Source organism: Paroedura picta, chromosome 1 (assembly GCF_049243985.1).
Source record: "Paroedura picta isolate Pp20150507F chromosome 1, Ppicta_v3.0, whole genome shotgun sequence".
NCBI classification, from domain to species: Eukaryota; Metazoa; Chordata; class Lepidosauria; order Squamata; family Gekkonidae; genus Paroedura; species Paroedura picta.
Window position 1 is genome coordinate 24,082,994 of NC_135369.1, and position 25,624 is coordinate 24,108,617.

The window sequence follows — 25,624 nt, forward strand, 5'->3', positions numbered from 1 at the left end:
ATTGGCTAGCCTTGATTTGCGTCATTGGGTGTGGAGGGAAGGTGATTTATCGTTTCGCCATTAGGGGCCCACAGGTTCATGTTAAAGGAGGCTGAGAGACGTCAGCAAAACTCTCAACTCTTATTGGCCCGGGCCTAGAGGAGGACGAAAGGTCCTCTTTGACTGGCAGGCGGCCAAACGCAAGCCGCTGAGCAAAGGGTTAATGGCGGCTGTGGTAAATTTCAACGCTTTTCGGTGCAGAGGCCTATGCAACGCAGGGGCTTCTGGGAGCTAAGGCAAGCCTGCTGCTCTCCTCAGGTCATCACCGTTTTTGGTGATGAGCAAACTTATTTTCCGCAGTCTCCCTGCGTTTGCAGCTCTAGAGGGGGGGGAGTAGGCCTTTATATTTTCAATTACATAAATATGGCAAGCAATATATTTCGCAATCCCTAGTTGTATCTGACAGACTTTAACTCAGGAAAGCTCACACGTTGGTTCAATTCAGAGACACCTTCAAAAGCAACAAAGTTTTATTCAACGAAGGAGCTTTTGTGTACACACACACTTCCTCAGACACAATATTCTATCTGCACATGAAAGTTCCTTTGCCCCTGGACTCTAAATTTGTTCTGGTTTTTAACGTGCCACTGGGCTCAAACTGTGTTTTACTTTACTACTACAGACTAGCATAGTTATCCACTTCTAGCTAGTTGCTGTTTGTTCTGCAATTGTGTAAAACCTAGTATGATTAAGGAAAATATTTTAAAAGCTAAGTGTCCCCTATGCCCCCCTCCTAGGTCCTGTGTTGCAATAGAGCTAATACTTGTACAGTAAGCCTTGTGAACATCTCTGAGCTTGTGTTTTGATAACTGCAGTTGTATCTTCAAAGGCATACATGCATCAGCCCTTACTCCATGTTTCTGGAACAATTAACTCATTTTCCCTGACCTGTATAGCCCAGGCTAGCCCTATCTCATCAGAAGACCATCAAGGAAGTCCAAGGTCATGCTGCAGAGGCTCTGAACATCTCTTGCCCTGAAAATCCCATGGGATTGGCATAAATGGGATTGGCATAAATCAGCTGTGACTTGACAGCAGCAACCAGCCCCACCCCCTGAAAAAAATAGCTTACTATACATATATACCTGCTTGGCCAACAAGAACAGACAGGTCTTGTTGTTTCAAATGTGTACTTAATCAGAGGTGCATAACAACAACCTCAATTTTTTGGGGGGGTGGGGGGAGTGACCATTGCCCATGTTAGAATGAGGAGAGCAGAGAGAAGTCAACTAATAATAGCAAGATACTGCAGATGGTTCAGGCAGGTGCAACAGAGATAGAAGCCACAGTGAGGAGGTTGGTGTTGGTTCAAAAATGGTAGGAAGGTGTGGGCTAATGAAATGAACATACATGAAGCTGCCTTATCATCAAGCTCAGGGTGTTAGGTCTTTCACATCATCTGTTCCATTTTTTAACTAGAATACAGGCAGGGAAACTCCTACCTAGAGAAGAAAATATTATTATTTAATTTCTATACTACCCTCACAGTGAGCCAGCTTAGTTAAAAGCAAAATTTAAATTTAAAAACTTCTAAAACCAATCAGCATATTAAGCAACTCAGATGCCAGAGATCTCGGTATCAAATCGCCTGTTCTTGCAGAGCCGGCCTACACTCAGGGGGCATCTTCATTGGCGGGCCCCCGGTAGATACTACACACTGGTTACATGCTATTAAATTTCTATAGCATAATGATCAGTTATGCTATTATATTTGAATAAAAAGTGGATTTAGGAAGAGTAACAGAAGCTCTTGACTGGCAAGTATTATAAATGGGATGTTGAACTAAACAGAAGTTTGGACCCATCCAGCGTGGCAACTTTTATGAGGAAAGCAACGGATTCTGATGAAATATCAGCCGGATGAGTTTGTAAGAGTTTTGTCATCCTCAGAGCAAAATAGCAGAAACAGAGGGGAAGAACATGTTTGGGAACCAAATGCTCCACACATTTGTCAGAACACCAAAGAATCCCTTGCCTATGAAGAGTAGTTCAGCAGTGGAATAGGCTGCCTAAGGAGGTGGTGAGCTCCCCCTCCCTGGCAGTCTTCAAGCAAAGGCTGGATACACACTTTTCTTGGATGCTTTAGGATGCTTAGGGCTGATCCTGCGTTGAGCAGGGGGTTGGACTAGATGGCCTGTATGGCCCCTCCAACTCTATGATTCTATGATTCTAAGATTGGTGAAAATGCTTAGTGCTGTTCAGGCAAATAAAAAAGGATGGAGCTTTATAAAATTATGCATGGCTTGGAGACGGTGGACAGGGAGAAACTCTTTCCCCTCTCCTGGAATACTAGAATGCGGGTCACTCATTGAAGCCGAAGGATAGGAGATTTGGGACAGACAAAATGCAGTATTTCTTCATACAGCAAATAGTTAATTTGTGGAATTCACTGCCATAGGATATGGTCATGGCTGCTTCCTTGGAAGGCTTTAAAAGTGGAGTGAACATATTCATAGAATACTGAGCTATCAGTGGCTACTAATTATGACGAATATCAATTCCCACCGCTACTAGAGGTAATATGCATCTTCATGTAAGTTGTTGGGAGCAAAGGCAGTTGCAGTCTTCCTGTTTGTGGGCTTCCTAGAGGTCTCTAATTGGCCATTGTGAACACAGTGCTGGAGTTGATGGGCCTTTGGTCTGATCCAGCACAACTCTACTTATGTTCTTATTAAAAGAAATGTATCATGCCCAATCATTGGGGGATAAAATACCACAATTTAATATCAATCTCCGTGTTAAATAGCATTTTCTTTTCAAGTTTGGTTTTCTCAGACAATAAATTCTAGCTTACGGCAATTAAAAACCACAAAGAAATTAGCAGCCTGGGAAGAAAACTTCTTGGCACTGAAATTAGCAGGGTTGTGGTTGACCTGATAAGCCGGATATCTGGCTGTATGCTTCTACTGGCTCAAGCAATAAAAAGAAGAAACAAAAAGCCATCTCATCACCAAGAACATCACACAGATCTCAACACAACAGGGGCCTTGCTCAGCCCCACTCAGGCACCCCAAGGGCATCCATGCACACTAGCATGCTTCTCTTTCCAAACAGCCAGTCCCCCACCCTGGTCGCTGCACCACAGCAGTCATTCAACCCACATAGAACCACTAGGACGACTTGTGGATCATCAAGCTAAATGCATCAACCTGTGCCCCAGCCCCCATTTTAACTACATAGCTGGGACTTCAAAGACAGAAAGTCTTGCCCTTAGGAGCCCTAATGGAATGTGAGGGGCTGGTTGGGCATAGTGGGTTGCATGTGTGCCAGCCTCCATTAAAGGAATATCTATGCTACAAAAAATGTAAACTCAACTGAAGCCGGTTTAACCATCTCATCTCCTCTTTCTTAAGAACACTGGGAATTGTTGAAGAAGAAGAGTTGGTTTTTATATGCTGCTTTTCTCTACCAGAAGGAGTCTCTCCCCACAAGGTAGGTGAGGCTGAGAGAGCTCTGACAGGACTGCTTGGTCATAACAGCACTATCAGGGCTGTGACAAGCCCAAGGTCACAAGCTGTGACAAGCTTGGTTGCAAGCGGAGAAGCGGGGAATCAAACCCGGCTCACCATAGTAGAAGCTGCTGCTCCTAACCATAACACCAAGCTGGCTCTGTGTACTTTTGTGAAAGAGCTAAACACTTAGAAATTCCCAACCCCTTCAGAGAGCTTGGTTGGAAGCTGCAACAGATCAATGGGGTCAGAAGCTGATGTATAGCGTACAATTTGCTATGCAGGCCGTGTGCTGAATGTTCACAGCCAGTTCTCCCCCCACCCCCAATTCATCCGTACTCTGGAGGCACCTATTCCTCCTGCTTGGTTATTTGGCAAGCATACTGCTCAATCTCACACCTTCACGCAATTCCAGCCACCCACACGTACCCCTCCTGCCACAGTCATCCAGGTTGCCCCTCCTGGGCCTGCCCTCTTCATGCATCATTCATACATCCAGCCTCAAAACCACATATTCCCTGCCTCCAATTTAAGGAGGACAGGTCAGTATTCAAAGTGCCCTGAAAGACTTTACATTAAAGCTCAAGTGCTAAGCGTGCGATGCCCTGTTGCGCCCCTGGCGAATGATTGTCTTCACACTGGAGGCCACACTAGGTCATCCTGCCTACACAGCGTCACGACGGACAACTTCTAAGGATTCAAAGGAAGAGGAAACGGGGACTAGGAAGCGCTCAAGCAGGCACATGGCGTCAGTCGAGAGAGACTGCTGCGCTCTTTGGACTGACTAGTGGTCAAATTATTGCAAAACATCTCAGGAGATGCTGGCCCAAATCAGGGAAGAGGGTCTCCCATCCTAGTGCACAGCGGGATCTCAGGAAGACTCAAGCAGAGGACATACGGGAGCCCAGCCAGTGTTATGTCCAGTGTATATGGGCAGCAGTAGAGAGCGGCAGGGGAGGGCTCGAAAGCCTTCCGCACACGCACACACAATTCCATTCCAGTGGGTTCCCAGTGGGTCGCAGCCGGCCTTCTTCGTGACAGTCCACCACAAGGCCAGGCCCCTTCAGGAGGAGCAAAGCTTTGGAGAAGGCACTCAGTAGCTGCTTTCGTGACCTGTCAGAATGTAGAGGTTGCTCTGCGCCGTGGGATTATCTGTGGGCGTGCTCTCCAGGATGATGTCTCTGTCAGGGATGAGAAAGAGGCAGGAGGAACAGTGAGAAGGGCAGTCACTGGAAAGGACAAGAAAAGCCGGACACTTGTCCGACAAAGGGCCCAAGGGAAGGTCCAGGCAGCAGCTGCCTGCATTCACAGTCTGATGCCTTAGCCCAAGCCCCAGGGCATAGGGAGAATCCTGGAAAGTGGCAGGAACTTTAGCTTCCCACATAAAAACTGCACGCTTAACAGACTGTGGGCAGGAAAAAAACCTTACCGGTGGGCTCCTAAGACCCGGAACGCTCGGGATTCATCCGTTACCTCCTGCGTCACCTTTTATGGAATAAAGGACATGTTAGCTGGAAACCCTTGTTACTGAGGCTCTGTACACCTAACAAGGTACTGTAGTTAAAACCCACCCATAACACTAACTCTTGAGCCCCTTCTCCTTGAGAGAGGAATCCAAGGAAGGAAGAGGCAGATTGTGGATCGCTCTTTAAAAATAATTCCTCCCTCTGTTTCTTCAGATTAATGATTTTGCTCTCCATAGTGGGCCAAGAAAGTGCTCAGTCTGCACTGTGGCCCAGTTTTCAGTTACTGAAGATTATGGGGCTTCTGGTTGGCATTAGCAGCTTGTTCATTTGTCTTGGCCAAATGCCTGGTGGAAGAGCTCCTTTTGCAGGCCCTACGGAATTATTTTAGCTCCAGCAGAGCTCATATGTCCTCTGGGAGATTGTTCCATCAGGTGGGGGCCAAGACTGATAAAGCCTTGGCTCTGGTCATTCATAGACAGGCTTCCCTGGGGCCAGGGATCACCAGTTTACTGGTGTTAGAGGAGCGTAAAGCTCTTTGGGGGGCATTGGTGGAGAGGCAGTTTCTCAGATACTCAGGACCCAAACCACATATGGCCTTGAAGGTAATGACCAAAACCTTAAGTAGTCAACTGGCAGCCAGCACAGCTGCTGGAGTGCGGGCCGGATATGGGCCCTCCAGCGTGTCCCCGTAAGGACCCTGACTGCCGTATTCTGCACCAGTTGGAGTTTCCAGGTCAGGGTAGGCCTGCATAGAGTGAGTTGCAGAAATCCAGCCTAGAGGTGATCACTGTGGCTAGGTGTTCTGGGGCCAGTTAGGGTGCAGGTAGCTTAGCTTGGCATAGGTGGAAGAACTTTTGCGATCTACTTTTGTGATCTGTTCTTCCATGGCTAGGGAGGAGTCGAAGATCACACCCAGGTTCTTGGCTCAGCATGCTACCGACAGTTGCACCCCATCCAGGTTGGATGGTTGTGTTTCCTTGCTTGGCCCTTTCCTACCCTTTCTATGTTAGAAGACAGAGCGGGGTGAGACTTCCATGATATTTCCCCAGAATTCCATGATCCTCCACGTGGGAAAATATGGAAGAAGTCAACTTGTGGTTCACTAGTTTGTGGAACAGGATGCTGGATTAGATAAACCAGCAGGGCATTTCTTGCACTCCTCAAGGAGCCATTCAGAATAACTTCTTCTCAATACTGTTTGACTCACATTTTCCCTTATAGTGCTAGATCAACCTTTCTCAAGCTATTGACCATGGAGTAACTCCTGAAACATTCTTCAGACTTTGAGTAAACCCAGAAGTGATGCCAGATGGCCGGATCTCCCTGCCACGCCCCTGGAAGTTCCAAGCTTACAGTGTGCATGGCATCATCATCACTACTAAAATAAAATGCTTGTTAAATAAGTTACAGTAGTCTCATTTTTGCGTGTGCAATACTTTGCCCGAGCAAAACAAGGACGCATTATTCTCAGCAGACATAAAGCCTACCATGCAAAGCAGCAATTCTCCAAAAACAATCTGATTTGGAGATCACCTCTAACTTTGGGAGAGCTCTAATCACCACCAGGAGGTTGCCAATCCTAGCAAGACCTGAGAATATATTTTCCTAGGGTTGGAAATCCCTAGTAACCCTGGTTGAGATTTACTGTACTAGAGGGAAAGGTTTTAGGCTCTACTGTTATTAAAACAGAGCCCGGTGACAACAGACAACTATACCATAGGGGTAGTCAACCTGTGGTCCTCCAGATGTTCATGGACTACAATTTCCATGAGCCCCTGCCAGCGTGTGTTGGCAGGGGCTCATGGGAATTGTAGTCCACGAACATCTGGAGGACCACAGGTTGACTACCCCTGCTATACCCTATATTTTGGCTGTACTTACTTCACCCGATTCCAGGCTTCGGCCTTGCATGCCATGTTTCCAAAAGGCCAAAACACTGTCTTGAAGGCACACTGCATCAAAGCAAAAAGGAAGAAGACCTTTTAAGACTCAGTTTAGAAAGTTATCATTTGTTTTGGTTCAACTCTGGTGGGAAAAACAACACAGTAGACGAAATGAATATGTAAATATTGGAGACTAATGGACAGCTGCATCTCCAACTGTGGAACGCCAAGAGTAATTTAGTGAGACCCTGTCTTTCCTCCATTATGTTTTTCCTCCCAGAGTTGCACCCAAACAAATGATAGCCTTATAGACTTAGCTTGTGATCCCTGTAAGACCCTTGAATCTGTTCAACATCTTCATTGTGCTGTGTACTGGTCTACAATGTACCCTCTGCCTATACGTGTGGACTTGTAATTCCCATTTCATTGTGTCTGAGGAAGTGTGCTGTGCACACACAAGCTTACATGTTAAACACAATTTTGTTGCTCTTAAAGGTGCTGCTGGACTCAAAGCCACTGGTTTAAGTCTGTTTTCCCTTTGTCCTTCCCAGGAATCTGTTCTTTAATGGGGTGGAGTGATTGGTGTCTCGGAATGAGAATTAATTTGAGTTACTGAAGCTGGTCCTCCAAGTTTCGTTTTCCCAATAAAGGATGAAGTCCACATGCACTGTTGCTGAATGAGGTGGTATCCTATTGGATTCATTCTCAAATAAAATGGCCTACTTTGCAAGCAGAAAAGCCTCGAAGTGAGTTTTTCTCTCCCAGATAGACCTTGGTGAAAGAAGGGGGGATTTCCATTAGGTTTAAAGGGGAAATCCCCTAACAGGTTGCTACTGACACTTGTCACTCGGCTTTGAGGGGAAAATAAAACCTTCCAAAGCCTGATCTAGGGAGATGCCTGAGGGACCCCTCGAGCACCATTGTCTCCAGTTACACAAGGAACTTTCCCCTCCCCACCCCTCCCCCCCAACCCAACATACCAATGGTCTCAATAGGGAAATTGAAGGTAAGTTCAGGAGCAAGTCCTCCCCGAGGAGCACCGCGTAGGTTCACTACCCGCACACAGCCTAAAGCAAGAACAACAACGTTGACTAAGCAACAAAATGCAATTCCAGGTGAGTCAGCAGGGCAATGGAGAGGAAAGGAGGAAAACGGGGTTAAAGCAAGAGGGGACTTACGCTCAAAACACACCAGGACAGTGTCTCGGTCCATCTGAGTGACGTGATTGGCCATGACCAGAGGCCGGCCTGTAACAAGACAAGTGATAGGTTAAGGGGCTTGGGGGAGTGCTGAACCTGACTTTTATCAACCACTCCGGAAACTCAGTCTACAACCACATCGCTCAGAGAGACAAACAGCTCTCTGGCAATGTTGTGATTGGCTGCACGTGAACAAGGGGTTCTTTTCAAATGCCTGACTCTTCCCTGCCTCTTACCCCTGACCCTCTCACTGCCACCCCCCATGTTGCACATCTGTGGTCCTGAACAAGCCACCACTCCAGAGAGTTCAGAGCTGTGATCCTTGTTGGGTTTGGAAATTCCTGGCGATCTGGGAAGGGAAGTATGTTATACAGCCCACCCTCCAAGGCAGCCATTTTCTCCAGGGGAACTGATCTCCATCATCCAGAGGTCAGTTGTAATTCCAGATCTCCAGGCCCCACTGAGAAGCTGGCAACTCAGGACCCCATGGAGGTCAGCCAGTGAACCTACAGAGACTAGGCCTCCCCACAGCCAAGCCAAACATGTTGGCTCCCATGAATTCACTCACATAATCCTAATTTCTTTTTTTTTAAGCTTTTATATTGCTAGGAATGTTTAAATGCTGCTAAATCACAACTGAGTTACAGCAACCCCATCGGTTTTCAAGGCAAAAGACGTACAGAGCTGGTTTGCCACTGCTAGACTCTGCGTAGCAGCCCTGGTATTCCCGAGTGGCCTCCCATCCAGGTACTAAGCAGGGCTGACCCTGCTTAGCTTCCAAGGTCAGGCTAGCCACCCAGGTATACTTGGTGTGGTAGATAAAATTCAGCAGCAGTTTCCAAAGATTGCAGTTTCTTCCTTACCCGAAGGGCTCGAGGTGCTGAGGCCGGTGCTGAGGGAGAGTGTGCTGAAATGCAACTCTGCACCTGGCTGGTCGCTGCCAGTGACCCCCAGGCATACCTGCGGGTACTCCTCTGTCTCCACCACCAGCAGTTCAAACAGGGTCAAGGGAGCTGGCAGCAACACGGGGACGTGCTGGGGGGAAAGAAAGAATGCAGGTCGATGACATGACTGCAAAGGGCACAGTCACTCTGGAGCAGCACCAGGACTTCAGCCCTGCTTGGAAGGCACAGGCAGGCAGGCAGACACACATACCTTCAGTAGCATGAACTTCTGCAAGGGCTCGTACCACTGCAGGAGGGCAAGACTGGAGGGGAGTGCAGCGCACAGGAATGTGCTCCCAGAGTAGGGATTACGGACTGAAACAGAGACAGCGGTGTTAGCCCCATTGCTACCTGCATAGTATTCAGGTTGAAGGCAAAAGAAATTGGGGGAGGGCATAGCCAACTCTGGAGAACAATAAAAAAAGATGTGTTAGAATAAACGGTGGCAGAAAGTGCCATCAAATGGCAGCCAACTTATGGGGAGCCCCATAAGGCTGAGGTGGCCAAACTGTGGTTCTTCAGATGTCCATGGACTACAATTCCCATGAGCCCCTGGGAATTGTAGTTCATGTGCATCTGGAGAGCCACAATTTGGTTACCCCTGCCATAAGGTTTTTAAGACAAGAAACAGAGACAATTTACCATTGCTTGCCTCTGCACAGCAACCCTGGACTTCTTTGTCAGTGCCCCCCCCCCCCCCCCCCCACCAAACACAAACCAGGATGGACCCTAAATCTGAAAAGATCGGGCTGTCTTGAGCCATCCATGTCAGGGGAACAGAAAGAAAAATGGTTTTAATTAAAAGTTCTTTTCTACTCTCTATTGCACTTTAATAACCAATAGGGGTTTGATCTCAATCGTTCTCCTCCACCCTCCAGATGATCATCAAAACAGCTTAGGGATTTCTCTCCCGTTACAAAGTAATTAAACAAAATTAAAACGATTTTTCTATGACAACTTTTTGGCTTCACTTTTGCCCTAGGCATTTAGCCTTGCTCCTTGTAGCCTGATACCCAGGATCCTACTTTTCCTGCCTATGCATCATCTGGACATACAAAGTTTGTTTCTGCTGAGTGTACCAACACTGCACGCAAAAAGGACACTCAAATGATGGATGTGAAAATCCAAAGTGTATTCTTCTCATCTTCCATTATACAAAATCCTCCTATGCAATATACTGAACTGTAATGATCAAATGTGAGTTCTCCAGGTTCAAGATCCATTCCGAATCCCTAGGCTCCTTCTTCATACTTAAGGGTTTATTGTCAAACGATTGTCTCATTAATTCGGTTGTTTACATGATCACCATGCCACCACGGAAGTAAGTAGCTGCAGCTTCTCATTAAAATATGAAGAAGTCTGATATTATTAATGGCTCCATTAAACATACAAAACTTATCCCCAGGGGAAGGAAGGAATATTAACTCAGATTATTAAATCTGAAAGAGGATTCTAACTATGCAAAATGAGTCTTGAGCCCAGGGAACTGTCAAATTGTTACTTAAAAGAAAATAATTAGGCAGGGTTGGAAGTTTTACCAACTAATGCTGGAGAGAGAACCAGGAATGCCGTGCCCCACTGGTTTGAATGTGAGTCGCTGATCCTGAACTAACAAGCTACAGATTTACAAGGAAACAGCTCCCGGAAGAACTGAGGGCCCTGATGGAGCTTGTGCAGTTCCGCAGGGCCTGCAAGATGGAGCTCCTCCACTGGGCATTTGGTTGATGCCGGGTGGGAGTAAGATCGAGGGCCCCTCCTCAGTTCGGCCAGGACATCAGGCTCTCCTCCCTGTGCATATTTTCCCTTGAAGCATCCAACAGGAGTGTTGTCAAACAAAGGGGTGGGGAGAGGGTTAATTGGTCATCGGACTTAGAATTGTCTTAGTTGGGGATGGTTATATTTTATTGTGGGGTTTTCAGGGTTGTAATCCCCTGTGAGCCAGCTTGCTGGGAAGAGCAAGTAATAAATCCAACATCAACAACATCTGTAGAGCAAGCTGCTGTTGAAAGAGACGTGCAGGGCTAAGTCAGATAAGGACAAGCATACCTCTCTAATTTGGGTTGATGTGGGCTAAGGAGATTTGTGTTGGGACTCAGGTTTGGGGCTGCTCTGAGATTATTTTTATTATTACTATTATTATCTCCTTTCCTTCAAGGAGCTCAAGATGGTGTACTTGCTTCTCCCCTGTTCCATTTTATCCTCACGACAACCCTCTGTAAGGTTAAGTCAGACTGCCCAAGAACAACTGGCCCAGTGGGGATTTGAACCTGGACCTCCCATATCCTAGTCCAGCACTCTAACCACTACACCACGTTGGAAGGGATGTCTTCTGGTTGGAACAGCAGGCAGACACTTACCCACACGACATTTCAGGCAGCCTTTGGTATCCGCTATCTTGGCTGACAGTGCAAACTTCCTGCCAGGAAAAAGGGAGATTTAGATTGGAAGAGGGAGGTGAAATACTGAGGACCAATGAGACAGAAGAAGACCTGGAGATCCTTCTGGCTCCCTGCCTGTTGCTTTGCCTTCTGTCCCTCTTCTTCCCCTAGAGCTGGGGTGGCCAAACTGTGGCTCTCCAGATGTCCATGAGCTACAATTTACATGAGCCCCTGCCAGCGCAGTAATGGCTATGCTGGCAGGAGCTCATGGCAATTGTAGACCATGGCCATTTGGGGAGCCACAGTTTGGCCAACCCTGCTGCAGAACCTACCCAGTCCTCCCAATATAAGTCTCAGAACAGTTTGCCAAGCCAGGCTTGGCTATCTAACAAAGTGGAGAGAAATATGCCAAAACACTAATCCAGGCCCATCTTCCTCACCCCGCCCCCATTGAGCAAGGCGTCGGCAAAGAAACAATACTCTCAATCTGTTTAGCAGGTTTCTAGTCCGTCATGAATAAAGCCTTAATATCTACACAGTCTCAAAAATTTTAGAGCCACCCTGCCACGCCTATGGCAGGAGATCCAGCAGCCTTCCCTGTGGCTACTCTGTTCTTCCCATATCTCAGGGGTGGCCATGGTGCTTGCAGGGGCTCATGGTCATTGTAGTCCATGGACATCTGGAGAGCCACAGTTTGACCACCCCTGAGATATCTCCTTTTGTATACTCAATAGGGATCCTTCCCCTGTCTTCCTGTCACAGCTGCCAGGAGGTCTTTGAAGAGTCAAGGTGTGCCTTAATATTAAAGAAAGGTTCAGAGGGCAGCAGTAGAACAGTGAGCCTCAAGTCCAGTCGCACCTACAAGACCAGCAAGATTTTGGGGGCTATGAGGCTTTGAGAGTTGAGGCTCTCTCAAGGTATCTGATCCAGGAAGCTTTGACTTTGAAAACCTTCCTGGTCTCCGAGGTGCTAATGGACTCACATAAGTTTCATGTTAAGATTTCCTTTGCCCTCCACCTTTCGCTACAGGGATACTAGCCCCCTCCCCTTAAGGGAAGCGTCGTCCCCCCCTCACCTGTCCCCACCTGGGGATGATCCGCTCCGTCAGTCGGTTGGTGGCGATGGAAAGCGGGACCTGCCGCTTCTGCAGCTGACGGCGTTGCTCAAAAAGACCCAGAAGGTTGTGGGAGGAGACCTGGGAAGACTTCCCTGAAAAGCAGAAAAGGAGGAAGATGCAGCCAAATTGCTCAGCAGTTCATTGGTTGGGGAGGGGAGTGGGGAGAGAATGTGCCCGAGGACACATGTGTGGCAGGACTGGGTGTCTCCCAGGAGGACTGCACCCCTGGTCAGATGGGTGAAGATCTAGAGTCTCTTGGGCCCTCCCAGCCTCCAGTGTGGATCTCCTCTCCAGCCCATTCCTGCCACAATATACCTCCCCTTTCTTCCTCACATGGGGCAAATTGAGGCTACACAAGCATGCCATTTGCAATTTATATTCCGATGCCTAAATCGTAAACCTGCCTTGTGGTCCCTCCCAACCCCATCACCCGCAGTCCAAAATCTGAGGACCTCTACCCCTGGAGATCCAGCCCCTGTAAACTGATCTTGGTAACTACTAACAAGTTAAAATGGAGGGGAAATGGAAGGGGCTAGTTCTGCCCCTATGAACTCACCAGCTAAGGTCAGTAGCATGTTATTCATACAGTAGAGCCAAGAACACCTGTGTGGAAGGAGCTTGGGAGGGGGAAAGAGAGAGTGGCATCTAACAGCTGTAGAACAACGCATTTACTTATTTGAAACATTTCAACTCTTAGTTGTCTTCTCAGATTCCAGGTGGCTAACGCAATGCCAGGTTGCAATCACTTTAAAAGGTTTTTCAAAAATGCACAGATTACGTGTTAAACACACCACTGAGAATTAAAACGGACGCAGCCCAATCTATCAAAGTATTGCACTCCTTGCACAGTGATCATTTGCGGCACCCTCCAGTTGCAGACCAAAGGAAGCTGATACCAGCGCTGCAAAACCTTTTCCCCAGGGCACAGGTACCTGCCAAGTGAAGACTTCATGCATTTTCCTCCCTCCCAGTGTGAAACTGCCCTCTTCTGAATCAGACCGCTGGTCAATCAGAGTCAGTACTCTCTACTGCAGGGGTAGTCAAACTGCGGCCCTCCAGATGTCCATGGACTACAATTCCCAGGAGCCCCTGCCAGCGAATGCTCCTGGGAATTGTATTCCATGGACATCTGGAGGGCCGCAGTTTGACTACCCCTGCTCTACTGAGTCTGGTGGTGGCTGTCCAGGGTCTCAAGATTAGGTCTCTCGCATCACCTGTAGGATATCACCAACAGGACTAATCTTTCTTTGCTGAGTTTGCAAGCTAACTGAAAGCTCAAGCACCTCTCAAGGGTCAAGCAACACTGTCTGCTTAAGCTTACTTTCATCTTAGATAGTTGAAACAGTTAACAGAAAAGTTCAAATGATTGTTTTTTAAACAGAGGTCAAGAGTGGCCTTTCCGTCCTGCTCAGTCTGACATAACTCAAATGCACATGCTGACTGCCTTCAGTTACACAGATAACAATCACGTGATTGTGATATACAGATTCAGAGAAAGATGAGTGATATTTTTCTGTAATTATGTACTACTGTAAGAAGCAGATCAGAATTCTCTAGATGGAAGTCTCAGAAGAAAACTAAGTGAGATTTCTTGGCGGGCAGCTTGAGCTAAAAGCAGTAAGCACCAACTCTCCTTTCTCTTCTTCTCTGATCTCTTATCTCAATAAAAGAAAACAGTTTTCATAGGGGTTCGGTCTGGTTTGTTGGTTACATCAAAGAATCAAATTAAATTCCTTACTGTTTTGTATTATCAAAATTAAACACCTTTTAAATAGAGAAATCCTGGAGAACTCTGCTGCTAAACATTTTTGCAAAGCCTTTAAAAGTGTTTAGTTCAGGTCTTCTAATTGGATGCAGGAGGGAATCTCTCCTTGCACACCTACTGCCTGGTCCTTTTAACTGGAGATGCCAAGCACTGGACCTGGGACCTTCTGCATGCTAAGCAGAGGCTGCGCCCATGACCCACAGCCCCTCCCCCCTGCAAGTTACAGGAAGACTACTCCCATCAACCATCTGCCACGGTCTCCATACTCCTCCGGGCTCACCTTTTCCATGGTATCTTCATGGAGTTCGTGCAGATTGAGGGTGTAGATGCCTTCTTCAGCCCCTACCACCAAGTAGAGATCTGCAAGGAGCAAGAAGAAGAAAGTCAGATCACAGGTTGGAAGCCACAGATTATAGGAGTGTCAAGGTTGAAGAGGGTGCAGGCTCTACCTCGTGTCTCCGGGTGGATCCACGTCGTGGCTGAATTGATCTTCAGTGGGCAACCATTGAACACTTTGGAGAAGCAGGCTCCCATCTAGGGAAGGGGAGAACAGGCTTGGGTGGGCAATGAGGATGCCATCCAAAGCAGTCAAGCTGGAGCAGTGCTCCAGGGTTCTGCCTTTCTGATACTACTGCTACAGCTCTCCAAGAGAACTTTCGGCAATAACTTTCCCCAAGTTTAACAAAGTAGCTTCTCCACCCAGGAAACGATGCCGAGAGAGACAGTGAAAGGAACTTACGTGAACTTTTGGGGTGGGCGGGAGCCCATGACAAGCTAGTCTCTGTAAAGAACAAAAACCAGAGAGAAGACAGTCAACTAGGAACTTGCTACTTTAAAAGGGCAGGGCATTTGCTTCCCCTGACTAAGGGTCCTAAATTTTTGGCCTCCCTTTTAATCAGGGTGACTCTTTTCCACTGGGGAAAGGACACCTTTCAATGAAAGGTAAGGGGTGTGTCTCCACTAGAGTGCATCTCCAATTCCCACAGCTAGGCCTCTCCTCTGGTCCTCTCCTCCCAGGTTTCAGTCCAGTATCCAGAAACCGCCCCTCACCCTCATAACCCCGCTAATATTATTCTATACGAGATGCCCTGGGAGGGGCCTTAATGAAGATTATCTTCCTGCTTCCCATTTGCTTGGAGTTTAAAGGACTCCACCTATCCCTGCACTCACAGTGGCCTCTTCTTTCCTCTTCATGGTGGCCCACTCTGTGGAAAGGAGTGAATCTGCAGGTTTTGGAGAGTCGGATGCCATAGTCTCTGGAGCATTATTCAACTCTGTCCGATCTGTGGACACAGAGGTGAACCGTCAAAAAAGCACTCAAACTGGAGCAGTTTGCATGCATGAGGTTGTGTAAAAACACGTTACTTGATCGGGAAAGAAGCTATGGAAATGCATTCAGTAGGGTCTGAGCCAGGGGTAGTCAAACTGCGGCCCTCCAGATGTCCATGGACTACAATTCCCAGGAGCCCTTGCCAGCATTCGCTGTCGAATGCTGGCAAGGGCTCCTGGGAATTGTAGTCCATGGACATCTGGAGGGCCACAGTTTGACTACCCCTGCTCTGGGCAAATCCATTCTATGAGGTTGCAGAAGCCAGAGGAACACAGAGCCACTTGGCTGATGCTTGTAAGTCACCTGCCCATCTCCATAACCCCATTTCCCAGGGCAGGTTTGCAGCTTGTTCCAAACAGATTTTCCATTTTTAAGGGGAGAAAAGGCAGAACAAGCATGTAATTAAATATTTTTGAAAAATCTGATAGCCCAAACTACAGAGCAGAAAACAGAATAAAAGAGTCAACAGATATCAGTACTTGAATTGCTAATGAATAATTCCTGTAAAGAGGGAGAGGATTTTCTTATCTTTTTAAACTGGGAAAACAGATCTGGATGGGAAGGAACGTGGCTTTCTGCTGAACAGAGAGCAGAAACTAGCTATGCATAGCAGTGGCTAGTGCATGTAGCATCAACCATCCCCATCTTAATTCCCCAGAACACTGCTTGAAACAGATTTTCCTTGGAAAACCACAAGTGACCAAATAAAGAAACTAGTATACTCATCTAAAATTTGTAATAAAGGGAAAGGTAAAGGTATCCCCTGTGCAAGCACCGGGTCATGTCTGACCCTTGGGGTGACGCCCTCTAGCGTTTTCATGGCAGACTCAATACGGGGTGGTTTGCCAGTGCCTTCCCCAGTCATTACCGTTTACCCCCCTGCAAGCTGGGTACTCATTTTACCAACCTCGGAAGGATGGAAGGCTGAGTCAACCCTGAGCCGGCTGCTGGGATTGAACTCCCAGCCTCATGGGCAGAGCTTCAGACTGCATGTCTACTGCCTTACCACTCTGCACCACAAGAGGCTCTTTAAACAATTTGTAATAGCATCTTCCAAAGGAGAAGAGTCCTAGCCTCTTTCCCAGAACTCTCTACACCATAGGAAAACAAAGATCTATTTTTGCATTCTGTGCTTGCCTCACATGAGTGCAGGTGCTGAACCTGCATGTTGTTCCCACTGCCCCCCTTCTTCCTATTACCTGGCAGGGTCTGATTTCTGTGACATTCCAAATCGGGGCCGTCCAGGCCCTCTTCGTGTTCCCAGGGAGCCTTATATGACAACTCCATGTTGAGGAAGTCCCAGAAAGGCCCTCTCCTTATGGTGCCCATGTCACCCTCATCCGTACCACTGGGCCGCTGCTCCTCCTGGGCCTGCACAAGGAACAAAAGAAAAACGATTTAAGGGTCAGTCTGGTTAAAGGAAGGGATGGAATTAGGATAGCTGAAACGTACCTGTTGCGGGGGACATGCTGGGCGAATAGTTAAGCTCCTGCATGTGAAAAATAAAGTAACAGAAAAAGGACGTCTGAAGGTGCATGTTCAACACTTGGGTTCAAATCCCCATGCAGCTTTCCTCGGGCCAGTCTGCTATCTCTCAGCCAGAGCTATCTCGCAGGGCTGTTGTGTGGGTTATTAAAGTGCGGGAGGGGGGAATGACGTGCATCCCTCCTGAGCTCCTTGGAGCAAAGGCGAGATAAAAATGGATGGATAAACAGCACAAATCCATTTTTTCATGCCTGAGCTCAACGGCAAAGCAGTCTTGAGCACGTGCAAAAGGCCTTTCCCATCACCACAGGCAACCAGGTTTTGCTACAACGCCTCCCTGAGGAAGAATTCCAGGGCCATAAACCTCCCTTTTAGAACGTTAGGCCCCCTCTTGCAATTGAACTTACATCTCACCCTCCCTCACCCCCTATGAGCCAGAACTTGAAAGAAGCCCCCTAGTGAATCCATTTACAAAACTTGCAAAATTTTGTAGCAGAGGTCAGCTTGGAGGGTCTTTCTGAGAAGAGTAGGTTTTTGCTGATCTACCCAAAAGGGGCGGGACCAAGGAAACCACAAAGCCCCCTCATCCCCGCCCCTCCCTCACCTTAGCTTACCTCTCCTCAAGTGCTTCTTCCACGGACTGAAGGAGGCTCCTAGGGAAGAAAACAAGATGGGGGAGAAGGAACAGCTACCCCGTCACCTACCCAGGAACTCTGCTTTCCCCAACTGTGACCCAACACATTCTGTCCCCTTTCCAGGAAGACTGCCACCTTTCTTCAGAAGGGTCTGCCACCTTTCTTCAGAAGGGTCTCCATGCCCTTGCTCTAAGTATTTAAAAGGTAGCCATTTGGAGGAGGGCAGGGAACGGTTCCTGTTAGCAGCAGAGGAAAGGATCCACAGTAATGGCTTTAAACTACATGCAGAATGGTAATGGCTAGATGTCAGGGGGGAAATTTTCAATCAGAGTAGTGGAATTGGCTGCTTAAGGAGGTGGTGAGCTCCCCCTCACTGGCGGTCTTTAAGCAGCGGCTGGACAGATACTTCTCACGGATGCTTTAGGCTGATCCTGCACTGAGCAGGGGGTTGGACCAGACGGCCTTTATGGCCCCTTCCAACTCTAAGGTTCCATGAACAGAAGGCAGCTGTCCTATTCACTGCAGTGGGAAGAAGAGAAGTAAGCTTCCCCCCAACCTTCCAAGGCTTCTTCCTAACACCACCAGTTCCTTACTCTCCATCTCCTATAAGCATCCAGTTCTCCTCTTCTTCCTCCTTCTGCAAACAAACAAAACACATTATGAACAGTCTTCAAGTCTACAATGGAAGGACTCCACCTCCAGACAGCATCCCCCCCGCCCCCATGACTGCTAGTGCAAGGAACAATCCAATGGACACCCGTGCTTACCAGGCTGCACCAAGGTTCTGTTTCTTTTCTCAGCAAGGGCCCAAATTTCACCTGATTAACTAGACAAGAAGAAAAAGTCAGCCATGCACTCAGAAAGATATTCTCCTCGCTTCAAGAGCCAAAATGCTCAGATCTAGTTACATAACACGGCCTGAGTAGAAGGCCCCGGGTATGTAACCATACACATGCTAAAGCTCACATGTGAAGGCCAACTTCAACGTAGAAGAATAGAATCATAGAGTTGGAAGGGACTTCCAGGGTCATCTAGTCCAACCCACTGCAGACTGCAGGAAATTCACAACTACCTGCCTGCCCACAGTGACCCCAATTCCATGCCCAGGTGCCCCCCACCCAAACTAGAATCACTGGCCAGTCTGGCCCACAACTTTGTCTTCTGACCCCAAAGTGACAATCGGCATTTCCTTGGGCATACAAGAAAGGCCCGCAAGAGCCAGACTGACACAATTCCTTCTGCCCGCCCACTCACAATCTGCCTGAGTTCACAGAATCAGCATTTCCTGTCAGATGGCTCTCTAGCCTCTGCTTAAAAACTTCCAAAGAAGGAGAATCCATCACCTCCCGAGGAAGCCTGTTCCACTAAGAAACCGCTCTAATCGTCAGGAACTTCTTCCGGATGTTTAGCCGAAAATTCTTTTGAATCAATTTCATCCCACTGGTTCTGTTCCAACCCTCCAGGGGAACAGAAGACAACTCCATTCCAGCCTCTATCTGACAGCCCTTCAAGAACTTGAAGATAGTTATCATATCACTGCTTAGTCATCTCTCGAGGCTAAACATATCCTTAGCAGAACCATAGTGGCTGAGTTTTTCCAGGGGCAGGACAACCAGGTCCTAGCTTGTACCCTACCATTTCCACAGAGAGCTTTGACCTACTATGGCCTACACATGTCTTCTGGAGACTCCTATCCAAGAACATAAGAAGAGCCCTGTTGGATTAGACCAGTGGTCCATCTAGTCCAGCATCCTGTCTCACACAGTGGCCAACCAGTTCTTCTGGAGGGCCAGCAACAAAGAAGAAGAGTTGGCTTTTATACCCTGCCTTTCACTAGAAGGAATCTCAAAGTGGCTTACAATTGCCTTCCTTTCCTCTCCCTACAACTGACATCCTGTGAGGTAGGTGGGGCTGAGTGGGCTCTGACAGAACTGCTCTGTGAGAACAGCTCTAATAGGACTGTAACTAGCCCCAAGGTGGCTGCATGTGGAGGAGTGGGGATTAAAACCAGGCCTTCCCCTCATGTTGCCTCCTGGTTCTGGGAGTCAGATATTAAGTGCCTCTGAACGTGGTAGTTCCCTTCAGTCACCATGGTTAGCAGCCACTTCTAGGCCTTTCCTCAATGAATCTAGCTAATCCCTTTTAAATCTGTCTATGTGGCTGATGTCTTTAGTCTGGAAGGACTCAGGTCCTTTTGACAGACGCAGGAGCCAATGGGCCCTCCGTGCTAAGGTGACCAGATTGTCCCACTTTTGGAGGGACATCTGGGGGCACCTGGCAAACTGTACTTATGTTGAAATTAAATATATATATATATAACAATACTATTTGTGCGTTCTATGCATTCTACGAACCTATTTGTTGCTCCAGGTAGACCAAATTTTAAATCAAGAACCACCCCCCCCCCCCCCGGTCAATGGTGTCCCGCTTTACCAATGTTAAAATCCGGTCACCTTACTCTGTGCCCATCAGCAGGGATGGAAGAGAGGAGGGATGCAAAGTCAAGGGATACCGGGGGGGGGGAGGGGGCGGGTGATGGTGATGGCAGGGCAGGACAAGATGGTCAGTGCTGCAAACTACTCTGTGAGGGAGAGGGAGGGGGGGGCATGACAGGGCGACTCACGCTGGATCTCTGAGAGGGTCCCTTCGACTTGCCCGTGCTGCCGATGCGAATGGATTTTGTCAGGAAAGATTTCATAAGCCTGAATAGACAATAGATATATATCTATTTAAAAACACACATGCATGAACAGTCCTAAAGCCCCTTGGAGTCCCAACCTGCTTTTTAGGGCCACAATTTCTGCATTAAAATGTGCATTGTGTTCAAAAACAGATTTCTTCTGTCTGTGAATATTAACACAATTACCATTTTATTTATTTATTTTCAAGTTTATATGCCGCCCTTCTCCGAGGGCTCAGCACGGCTTACAATATCTCATGCGATAAAACTATGATTGGTTGAGGCTGGCTGGTTAATTAACAACATTATACCCAAATTTCAGGCCTCCCTCCTGCCCCCCCCCCTAATTCTTACAATTTTAACATCTAGTTGGGTTCAAGTTACTATTCTGCTGCTGATGCAACTATGATAATCGGGGGTTTTAATTATTTTAAATTGTCTTAATTTTTAGATTTTATTTATTTAGTTGTTTGTTTGTTTGTTTGTTTGTTGCATTTTTATACCTCCGCTCCCAGAAACTGGCTCGCGGCGGTTCACAAAATGTATTGGTTTTACTGAATTTCGTATTGTGTAAACCACCAAATCGGTACTACCGAGAGGGGTGGTATATAAATCCCTAGATGATTGATAAATAGATAGACAGGAGATAGACAGATATTTAACACATTTTAAAACAATCAAGCTTACATTAAAAACGGAAAAAACCACCATCTCCCCACTTCCTCTTTCAAGACCATACCTCAAAATCCCCATCCTCTAGGGGAGCAGAAGCCAAGTCAGGATTCGTGGCTTTGTCCAGCAACTCAATCGCTAACAGGCGGGCCAGAGGCTGGCAGATGAAAGGGTGCTGGTGGACAAGAAGACAAAGGAAATGGAGAAAGATCTCCGATAGGGACCCTCAAGTCCCCCTCCCACAAGCACAGAAACCATTCTGGGAAACCATCCTAGCCTCATCTCTGCTTCAAACAAGAGGACATCTAATGTAGTTCCATGAACCTTTTCATTGGCAAATTGCTTTTTTAAAAACACAGCTGCTGGGGGGGAGGGCTTGTGGGTGGAACTGTCTAATCCTTTCACCCTCACCTGATTTTCTGGCTCAAGAACAACTTGGAGGTGGTAGTTTTCTCGATAGGACAATGGGATAAGAGGCAAGGCTTAAAAACAGCCTGTGTGCCCATGATACACTTCCCCTTCAAATCACAGTATCAGCTGCTGAATGCTGATTGTGTGAACTCATGCAGATCATGAGGAGGACAGGGAGGGAGGCACCGGTGCTTGGCTCTCGTGGCCCTTTCCTTATATGCCCATCACGACTCTGAGGTCAGGAAAGAATACGGCTCAGGGAACCTGGTGGGTTTTTTTGCCTTCCTCCTGCAACAGAGCAGGGGTCACTGGGGGAGTGGTGGGGAAAGGTAGTTGTGAATTTCCTGTGTTGTGCAGGGGTTTGTAATAGAGGACCCTTGAGATCCCTTTCAGCTCTCTGGTTCTATGCTGTATTTTGAACACTAAAAGAGGTCAGTTAAAAGGATCACCCTTCCAAAACATTGGAATTCTGCCCCAAGAAACAGAAAAGTGCTTTAATTTTCTTTACTAGAAGTGATCTGTCTTGCCAATCTTATTTCTCAGCATTTAGACAGAAATCCCATCCCTCTCTAGAAGGATATTTAATGCTTTATCTTGGTGGATACTTCAAAGATTTATTCCTCCCCCCCCCCACAGCCCCTGTGGTTCTAGCCACCCCGATTAAAAGGGCTTTTCCTGTCCTGTTCAGCTACCTGCAGGAGCTTTTCCGCTGCGGGACGCTTCTTGGGGTTCTTGGTCAGGGCCAGTTTGAGGAACTGATGGAAATCTGCAGACCTGCAAGGAGAGAAGGAAAAATCACAGGTGTCTATTAAACATTAATAGGCGTACCTTTCTCTTAAATAATTGGGATCTTTTTGTCCCCAGCGCAACACTTGCAGTTTTATCAGGTGAATAGACCCCTCTTCACTAGCCAGAGGAAACCTGCTCCTCAGGACCCTAAAGCACAGGAAGTATTCCTGCCTGGTCTATTTTCGGATTAGCTTTGTTTACATGGCCCTTTTGGAAACTGTTTGCTTTAGTGCATGTTCTGGGTCCCCTTTGTGATCTATTCAACTTCCAGTAGCTGGAGATCTCTTGGGGTTTAGCTGATCTCTTGGAATTTCAGCTGATCTCCTGGAAAAAGAGAGCAGTTCCTCCCCAAGTGCTGCTCTCCTCAGATTCCACCTCAAATATTTCCAGGAATTTTCCATCCTGGAGCTGGCAACCCTTATTAAAGGGCTGAAAGGGACAGAAAGCCTGCCACTGAGTCCCACCATTTTGATGATGGATCTTAGCCCCGCCCCCTCCCTGGATCAGCAGCAGGCGGCGTTTCCACACAAAGACTTTGCATGCAGCCACCCAGCCATTTGACCCTTTCAGTTGTAGCGAGAGAGGAGGGTTTTCCTTTGCTTTGGCCGAAAGGGAAAAGCCCAGGAAGATCCCACATCGAGATCTCAGAACATGTTGTCAGGTTGAAGCCCCTTCCCCTCCAAAGCAGGGCTAGGACAGGTTCCATGCAGGGAAAAGTCACCATGATGAAGGAGAATGAAGAAGGCCCGGCGGGGTTGTGAAAGCTGTACTTACCAGCATGCCTTATCTTTTAGCTTGGGAGGCTGGAAGCTGCTTTTGGACAACATCATCAAGGCCCTAAAAGGAAAAGGGGGAAATGATCCCTGCTGGGGTTGCCAGGTGAGGCCTGAAGCTCTCCCAGACTTACAACTGAACTCCAGAACACAGAGATCAGTTTCTCTAGAGCAGGGGTAGTCAACCTGTGGTCCTCCAGATGTTCATGGACTACAATTCCCGTGAGCCCCTGCCAGCAAACGCTGGCAGGGGCTCACGGGAATTGTAGTCCATGAACATCTGGAGGACCACAGGCTGACTACCCCTGCTCTAGAGGAAATGGATGCTCTGTAGGACTGACTCTCTGCCCTTATCAAGGTCTCTCCTCTCCCCAAACGCCACCTTCCCGAGGCTCCCCCCACCACCACACGTAAATCTCCAGGAGTTTCCCAAACCAGAGACAGTAACCATAATTTTGACTCTTTTCTCTCATTTCCACTGGCTACCTAAGGGCCACGAGGATGCTGCCACCATTTCAAAGATATTTTAAAATGCCACGAGGGCCTGCAGTCAGCAAGGACGCTCCCAAGGTCAAGCAGCAGCAGCTTGCCCAAGGCTTCGCAAGCAGGGCTCACCAGCAAATGAATCTGGGTCTCCTGCATTCTACACTAACTACTCTTGTCATCTGTTGGCAGTGCTGAACTCACAACGCTGCGGGAGGACATGGAGAGACCCTGAAAAGGTAGAAATGGACTGGCAGAATAAGGGAGCCTCCTAGTACCACCTTCTCTAGGTTTACTACGCACTCTCTCTGTGCATGTCGTTATTATTATTTAATTTATTACCCGCCACTCCCAAGTAGGCTCATGGCGGGTTACAGATGTCCAGTTAAAACCCCCATAAAAAACCCTATTAAAATGGACAAAAAATACAAATACAGTAGACCAGGGGTAGTCAAACTGCGGCCCTCCAGATGTCCATGGACTACAATTCCCAGGAGCCCCTGCCAGCTACATGGAATTGTAGTCCATGGACATCTGGAGGGCCGCAGTTTGACTACCCCTGCAGTAGAGAGTACTGACTCTGATTGACCAGCGGTCTGATTCAGAAGAGGGCAGTTGCACACTGGGAGGGAGGAAGCAACAGAATGTCTGTATCAGGGGTAGTCAAACTGCGGCCCTCCAGATGTCTGACTACAATTCCCATGATCCCCTGCCAGTGTTTGTTGGCAGGGGCTCCTGGGAATTGTAGTCCATGGACATCTGGAGGGCCGCAGTTTGACTACCCCTGCAGTAGACCAACAACCCAACAACATGGCAGAACCCCACCCCCACCCCCACCCCCTACCTCTACAGGAGAGCAGGAAGGAGAGACGAAGTAATCGAAATGCAGCTTAACACCATGTGTCTGTGTGCGCATGTGTACACATCCACAATAGGTGGAAAGGGCTTTGGAAACCTGGAATTTTTTTCTTTCAGAACTTCACGCACCCCTTCTATGAAGACAGGGCAGCCAAACAATGTGAAGTGTCTGACACGCCTCCAAACTGGGTTTGCGATTTTACCTCATGGGATGCAGGTCGAAAAGAGGGGGCTGGAGCTCCGCCAGTTCTATCGCGGTGATGCCAAGGGCCCAGATGTCACATGAGTGGTTGTAGCCACCTTTCTTCTCCACCGCAGCCACCTCTGGTGCCATCCTGGGATGGGGGGGGGGGGAGACAGTGAGCATGAGGAGGAGGAAACAGCAGAGGCAGATGTGCAGCCTAGCCAAACTCCTACTGAACACATTCAACCACCACACATGCTGCCCAGGTCATCTGCTGGGTTAGACTTTCACAAGTGTTTCACTCCTGGGATGAGATTTTCAAGGCACCCTTTCCTTTGTCCCCAATGGATGGAAGAGGGAGAGGGTAATTTTGCCTCCATCCCTCTCCCCACTGCAGATTCCTGACCCACACGGCTATTAGTCCAAACTGGGACAGCAACTTCGGGAATACACTTTTGCAGAATCAGAAAGGACTGTTGGGGAAACATGAGAAAGATTTGTGATCCTCACTGCCCTAGATTGCAAGACCTAGCCCCTGAACTCTACGACGAAACATTGTAAGCAAGAACTTGGTAACTGCTCAAACATCAAAAGAAATTCCGTCTAAACATCAGGAAAAAGTTCCTGACAGTTAGAGCGGTTTCTCAGTGGAACAGGCTTCCTCGGGAGGTGGTGGGTCCTCCATCTTTGGAAATTTTTAAACAGAGGCTAGATAGTCATCTGACAGAGAGGCTGATTCTGTGAAGACTCGAGGGGGTGCCAGGTTACAGTGGATGAGCGATAGGGTTGGGAGTGTCCTGCATAGTGCAGGGGGTTGGACTAGATGACCCAGGAGGTCCCTTCCAACTCTGGTATTTAATGATTCTATCACTTTGGAATGCAAGGGAGAGGCCAGTGGCTCATGTGTGGAGCATCCACTTGGCATGCAGAAGGTCACAGGTTCAATCCATGACATCTCCATGAATAAAGAACCAGATGTAAAAGAATCGTTTTGGAATGCTAGGAAGTCCAGACAAGAACAATTAGCTATGTCTGTCACTCAAAACAAGATTGAAGGTAACAAAACAATGATACCATCAAGCTT

General features: G+C 47.8%; 1 protein-coding gene across 1 annotated transcript in view; it reads right to left on the reverse strand.

Annotated features, from left to right (window-relative positions):
• Positions 1-2,737: 2,737 nt before the first annotated feature.
• The window catches only part of MAP4K2 (mitogen-activated protein kinase kinase kinase kinase 2), a 49,973-nt gene continuing 27,086 nt past the window's right edge, over positions 2,738-25,624 (reverse strand). Inside the window, exons 9-32 of the mRNA XM_077328056.1 lie at positions 24,560-24,691; positions 23,017-23,079; positions 22,146-22,227; positions 21,110-21,217; positions 20,314-20,392; positions 18,458-18,516; positions 18,284-18,327; positions 17,670-17,708; positions 17,023-17,059; positions 16,770-16,941; positions 15,411-15,523; positions 14,980-15,021; positions 14,690-14,774; positions 14,521-14,600; positions 13,032-13,092; positions 12,444-12,567; positions 11,338-11,396; positions 9,192-9,295; positions 8,900-9,071; positions 8,016-8,084; positions 7,818-7,904; positions 6,836-6,906; positions 4,918-4,973; positions 2,738-4,669 (exon numbers count right to left, since the gene is read on the reverse strand). Coding sequence (XP_077184171.1) covers positions 4,582-4,669; positions 4,918-4,973; positions 6,836-6,906; positions 7,818-7,904; positions 8,016-8,084; positions 8,900-9,071; positions 9,192-9,295; positions 11,338-11,396; positions 12,444-12,567; positions 13,032-13,092; positions 14,521-14,600; positions 14,690-14,774; positions 14,980-15,021; positions 15,411-15,523; positions 16,770-16,941; positions 17,023-17,059; positions 17,670-17,708; positions 18,284-18,327; positions 18,458-18,516; positions 20,314-20,392; positions 21,110-21,217; positions 22,146-22,227; positions 23,017-23,079; positions 24,560-24,691 — 2,026 coding nt within the window. The 3' untranslated portion in view covers positions 2,738-4,581. The remainder of the gene's footprint in view (positions 4,670-4,917; positions 4,974-6,835; positions 6,907-7,817; positions 7,905-8,015; positions 8,085-8,899; positions 9,072-9,191; positions 9,296-11,337; positions 11,397-12,443; positions 12,568-13,031; positions 13,093-14,520; positions 14,601-14,689; positions 14,775-14,979; positions 15,022-15,410; positions 15,524-16,769; positions 16,942-17,022; positions 17,060-17,669; positions 17,709-18,283; positions 18,328-18,457; positions 18,517-20,313; positions 20,393-21,109; positions 21,218-22,145; positions 22,228-23,016; positions 23,080-24,559; positions 24,692-25,624) is intronic.